Here is a 6,007-nt window from a genome sequence, read left to right as displayed (position 1 = left end):
GTCCTTATTTGTAAACACAGAGGATTGGGCCAGATGATTTCCCAGGCCCTTCCCAGTTCTAACTTGATTATAAGTTGCACAAGCAGATAGTCAAGGTGAATCACTGACCAATCATGCTTGTATCTCAATAAATTTCATGGATCACACACTCTTAGGAATTTTAGTAATAATTCCTGCAATGATTAACATTAATCACTCACAGGGAATTCATCTACAGAGTACACTAACCAAGAATGTAGCAGAGCCTGCAAATTTGTTCCAAGTTGTTCTCCAAAAAATATCTCCCTTCCTCTAATAGATGCATGTCTAATAGCTTCTGAAAAATAGACTCAGTAGCTCTCTTCGTAACTCTGAAAATCCTTCTTCCACAACAATAAGAAAATGGACTCTTGAAATACATGGAGACAATCGTGTGGATGATGAAACTATTTTCTTTGGAGCAAAGGACTGTGGGACCTGTGGTGTTGCCTGCTGGGTCTGTGCTCCGCTGACCATCGGGACCCACTTGCTGAGGCCTCCTCCTCACTCTCCTCTCCAGATTCAAACTCCTCATCTACTGCGTGGAATAGTGGTTTGGGCCGTAGTGCCTCCCTTCTGCCTGCGCCAACGTGCTCTTCTTGGTTTGTGTTTCTTGGATACCCGAAGTAGCATGGCTTCCCTCCTCTGGGTAAGCTCTTCATTGGGATTATCTCGTGTGTCAGCTGTCTTTGTTGAAGTGTCCCTGTTCGAGGGTGTGCTTTGAACATGATGGATGGGAGTTCTGAATCACTGCTGTCATTACCTAGGGAAATATGACAAGAGGAGGAAAGAACACGACTTACGATCAGAGAGGAGACTCCATATCTGGATGGCAAGAACTCAGTGTGAAAGATAGTCCTTCTTGAGGTTCCAGATCTTACATTTGCCTGTCTGACTTTCCCTGCCCCAAGGAGGGCAGAGAATAGAAGTATATGTGCTGTGTTAGAAATGCACCAAAACCTGTGTATCAGGCTAGACTCCTTCAGGTAAGTAAGGGAGTGTTTTTTACAAAATCAGAAGAGCTGACCACAGGCATTAGGCCATAAGGCACAAAGATGTTTTGTGTTGTTGAAGACCAATGCTTAACTGAGGGTTCCATGGTAACTGTGATAGGAACATGGGAAGTTTGGATTTTGGTTGTTGTTCTTTGTTTTTGTTTGTTTGTTTTTAGATTTTATTTATTTACTTGAGAGAGAGAGAGCACGAGTGGTAGGGGGGGGGAGGGCAGACAGTGAGGGACAAGCAGACTCCCTGCTGAGCAGGAAGCCCGATCCAGGACCCCGGGATCATGACCTGAGCAGAAGGCAGACACTTAACCGACTGAGCCACGCAGGCACCCCAGTTGGTTTGTTTTTTAATCAGTGGTTACCAGAAAGCATTAAATCTGAGTTTTATCCCTTGGGCCTTGAAAGAGCCAATCTTGGAGAAACAGGGGTGGCTACAGCAGAGAGCCATGTGTGGCAAAACCACTGTGACTAGATGTCCTCCCTCCAAAGCAGGTAAGAGGAGAACAGATTTCTGCTGGCATGGAACAGTCATGATAGCGATGGGACGTCCATGTATGGAGAACTCACTCTGCACCTGTCACTGTGCTACCTATTTTACATCTATTATGCCATTGAAGCCTTACGGCAAGCCTTGGAGATGAGTAAAGTTAACATCTCCATTTCATAGGTAAAGAGGCTGAGGTTTCAAGAGGTTAAGTGACTTTCAGTATCACAGTGAAGATGGGACTGCAGTTCAGCAGAGTCTGTCCAGGGGCATATCTGCTCTCTGCCAGACTCTGCCTGGCTCCCTGATACATGCCATGTGCAGGTCAGGGGGCTACGCCAAGAGCAGAGGGAAGCCATTGGGTATCTAGGTAACATCCCCTCTCAGATGACCTTCCAAAGACCTCATCCATGCCTAGGACATTGCCTTTTCCCAACTTCACTGAGCACATATCTTCAAATGAGTAGTTTTCACAAATCTCACCTATTCTCATTTCAAGTTTCAACCTTATGAATTTATTTTCCCTAAGACAAGTATATCATCTCGCTGATATGAGGAATTTGAGAAACAAGACAGAGGATCATAGGGGAAGGGAGGGAAAAATGAAACAAGATGAAACCAGAGAGGGAGACAAACCATAAGAGACTCTTAATCTCAGGAAACAAACTGAGGGTTGCTGGAGTCGAGGGGGGTGGGAGGGATGGGGTGGCTGGGTGATGGACACTGGGGAGGGTATGTGCTATGGTGAGCGCTGTGAATTGTGCAAGACTGTTGAATCACAGACCTGTACCCCTGAAACAAATAATACATTATATGTTAAAAAAAAATAAAATAAATTTATTTTCCCTTTAAATATTCTCCTGGGAATTTAAGTATTTTAAGAACTTTATATTTAAATCTGAAAGCAGGATTCTTTCTCCCACTCTTTATTCCCTCTTAAAAAAACAAACACAAAACTAAATAAAAACCCCACAGCTGGAACTGATATGCACACCGGTATGCAGAAGGCAAAATGTGTTTAGTCATCAGAAAAATTTTAAATAACCTGTTCAATAATGTTTTTCTAAATGTAATTGAATTGTCCTCAGAAGGTAGCCTGGAAGTTGTGGGGAGTGAGGGACAGGAATCAACTGCTTTGAATTAAAAAAAAAAAAAAATTAGTTCAGATTATTTGTCCATTTTTTCTTTACTTCCCTTTAATTTGTGCTCCATGATCTGGCCTGGAACAAGAGTTCCCCTTGATCCTTTGGTGCTTGGAATATTACCTAAGGAAACAATGGCCTGGGTGCTTCTGCCCCAAAGAGCAGTCCTTTGGCCCATACCCTCCCGTCCCCTCCTAGTTTCCAACCCCTCCTTCTGAGCATATGCTCTGCATTAGCACACAGATTAAAACTGATGTTTCCTGACCACCTCTGCTTATTGAAAAGTAGGTTCCAAACACTAGGAAGAGGCTTGAGCAGGCAACTTGCAAGATTCCATGCAACTTAAATCAGTAGATGTGTCCAAAAGGGGAGGAAGAAGCCAGTGGAAAGCGGAAGAGGAAGGAGGAAGAGCGGGGGCTGGGCTCTGTCCCAATTGCACAATGTCCTGCTGGTCAGCACCCAGGCAGGCAGTTCCAGGGAGAGATCAATGGAGACCTTGCAGCAAATTCTGAACATCTATTCTTCTCTCTTCCACTTTAACTTCTGGACTTAGGCACCCAGGGGCAGGGTGAAGGAGAAACAGGAAGTGCTTCTGCACAGGGCCAGGCAGAGCCTGATACCCAGGGGGTGACACTGGACTACCTAGTACAATATACACTGTTTAGAGACCTAGACCTTGGGTGCAACCCTCCCTCCTTCCTTTCCTCATGGTTTTGTTTTAATTCTGATAAAATTTACCATTTTAACCTTTTTTTCTCATTGTCACCATTTTATTGCATAGTTCCGTGGCATTAAGTACATTCACATCTTTGTGTGTCCATCTCCAGACCTCTTTCATCTTCCCCAATCCACATGGATTGTCAGCCGCCTCAGAGCAGAGGAGGTCGGTGTCTAGGAAGGAGCTCTCTACTTATAACACCAAGTGAGCCTTGGCTCCATGCAAAAGAGCCTTGGAAGAGAATGTGGAGCCCCCGACACATCTAGAGTAAGGGATGCACCAACACTGGAGAGCAAGGGGACAGTGAGAAAGGAAAATGCTCTCCAAGTCACAGCCTGGTTAGCCAGAGACTGCCTGCTCAATGCCGTCTCTCCCCCCATCTTCTCCCCCAGAGGCCCCTGGCCACTCCTTGACTTGTCCTGGTGCGGAAAGACTTCAGGTTTGGAGAGAATGTGGATTCAAATAATTGTGTCCAGAGACTCAATGAGAATGATCTCAGTCTAACCCTGATTATTATAATGCTTTAAAACTTATTAAGGATAACCAGTAAATTAAGTCCCACTCCAAAAGGATATATGCACCCCTATGTTCACTGCAACATTATTTACAATAGCCAAACTATGGAAGCAGCCCAAGTGTCCATCGATTGATGAACAGATAAAGAAGGTGTGGTGTATATATATACAAAGGTATGTTATTTGGCCATCAAAAAGAATGAAATCTTGCTATTTGCAATGACATGGATGGAGCCAGAGAATATTACACTAAGTGAACTAAGTCCATCAGAGAAACAAATACTATATGATTTCACTCATATGAGGAATTTAAGAAACAAAACAAACAAGCAAAGGGAAAAAAGAGAGAGAGGCAAACCAAGAAAGAGACTCTTAATTACAGAGAACAAACTGATGGTTATCAGAGGGGAGTGGGTAGAGGGAGGGGTGAAATAAGTGAAGGGGATTAAGAGTGCACTTATCTTTGTTTTTAAAGATTTTATTTATTTATTGAGAGAGAAAGATAGTGAGAGAGAGAACAAGCAGGAGGAGAGGAAGAAGCAGGCTCCCCACTGAGCAAGGAGCCTGATGCTGGACTCGATCCCTGGACCCTGGGATCAGACCTGAGCCAAAGTCAGACGCTTAACCGACTGAGCCACCCAGGCGCCCAAGAGTACACTTACTTAACTTGATGAGCACTGAGTAAGGTATAGAATTGTTGAATCACTATATCATACACTTGAAATGAATATAACACTGTATCTTAACTATACTGGAATTAAAATAAAAAACTTAATAACAATTCAAAAAATAGTCCCACTTCATTACTTTCCCTTCTCAGATTTCTAGGTTAACCACTATTTTTGCTCATCTAATAAAATTTTGAACTAGTTGTGCACATTTGAAAGAAAAAAATGTTCATTGGGCCAAGATTTCATTCCATGCCTAGACTGAAGTGTTGTCTTTCGTTCCAAGAACACCTCTATCTACCCACATCAAGTCTTCTTTGATGTTCCTCAGTAGTACTAATTATAATGGGTAATATTTCCTGCTCATTTACTTGATTCCAGACACTGTTCTAAGAGTTTTGTATGCATTGCCTGGCTTCACCTCGGGGCAACACTGTTGTATGTGGGAGGTACCAATATTCTCTTTACAGAGAGAAAATGACAGCATGGAGAAGTCAGCTTTTATGTTTTCTTCATATAAGTCCTAAATATATTGTCCTAGGATTTTATTACTTTATTTTATTATTTTATTTATTTATTTCTTAAAGATTTTATTTACTTATTTGACAGAGACAGACATAGCGAGAGAGGGAACACAAGCAGGGGGAGTGGGAGAGGGAGAAGCAGGCTTCCCGCTGAGCAGAGAGCCCAATGTGGCGCTCGATCCCAAGACCCTGGGATCATGACCTGAGCCGAAGGCAGACGCTTAACCAACTGAGCCACCCAGGCGCCCCAGGATTTTATTATTTTAATGGAAAATACGAGTGAGATGCCTTTTAGGGCATCTATTCGAAGAATAGGATCCTTTGACCTATTCATCTCATGAATGTTGTAAACACATTTCCAAATGTTAAACAACCCCCACTTCTGGAATAAATCCCACTTGGTAAGGTGTAGTATTTCTTTAATGTTCTACTGTATTTTGTTAATAATGCTTTATTTAAGATTTGCACATTTGTGCTCAAGTAAGATTGTTACGTGGTGATCCCCTGTTACAGGAGCATGCGATGTTGATGTCCATCATAAGAAATGACCGTGAGAATTTCATGTTTTCTATTCATTCAAACAATGTAAATAGCAGCAAATTACTTGTACCAGGAAGATTTTTAGAAATTAATTTATTATACACCCTACAATGGCACTGTTTTGTTTTGTTTGTTTGCTTTTGTTTGTGGATTAGCTCTTTTATAACATAAAATGACACTGCTTTCAAGAGAGTGCTCTGGGAATAAATGGTTAGATCAATGAAACAGAACTGAGAGCCGAGAACTCTCTCAGGGTAAATGACTTTAGCAGAGCAAAGATAGCATCTTATCCTGGAGGAAAAGATGGGGTTGGGACAGGTGCACAGCCGTTGGAAAACAATCTGAAGCATGGCTCTGTCTTAATCTACACAAAGATAAATCTCAAAGGGTT

At 42.5% G+C, this 6,007-nt stretch overlaps 1 protein-coding gene across 1 annotated transcript in view; it reads right to left on the bottom strand.

Annotated features, from left to right (window-relative positions):
• Window positions 1-425: 425 nt before the first annotated feature.
• SLC9A4 (solute carrier family 9 member A4) overlaps window positions 426-6,007 on the bottom strand; it is a 65,884-nt gene continuing 60,302 nt past the window's right edge. The window contains exon 12 of the mRNA XM_032419200.1: window positions 426-781. Within this exon, the coding sequence (XP_032275091.1) occupies window positions 426-781 (356 nt within the window). The remainder of the gene's footprint in view (window positions 782-6,007) is intronic.

Source organism: Phoca vitulina, unplaced genomic scaffold (genome assembly GCF_004348235.1).
Source record: "Phoca vitulina isolate PV1807 unplaced genomic scaffold, GSC_HSeal_1.0 scaffold22, whole genome shotgun sequence".
NCBI classification, from domain to species: Eukaryota; Metazoa; Chordata; class Mammalia; order Carnivora; family Phocidae; genus Phoca; species Phoca vitulina.
The sequence above is the reverse complement of the archived record's forward strand: the minus strand, read 5'-3'. Positions and strand labels throughout refer to the sequence as shown.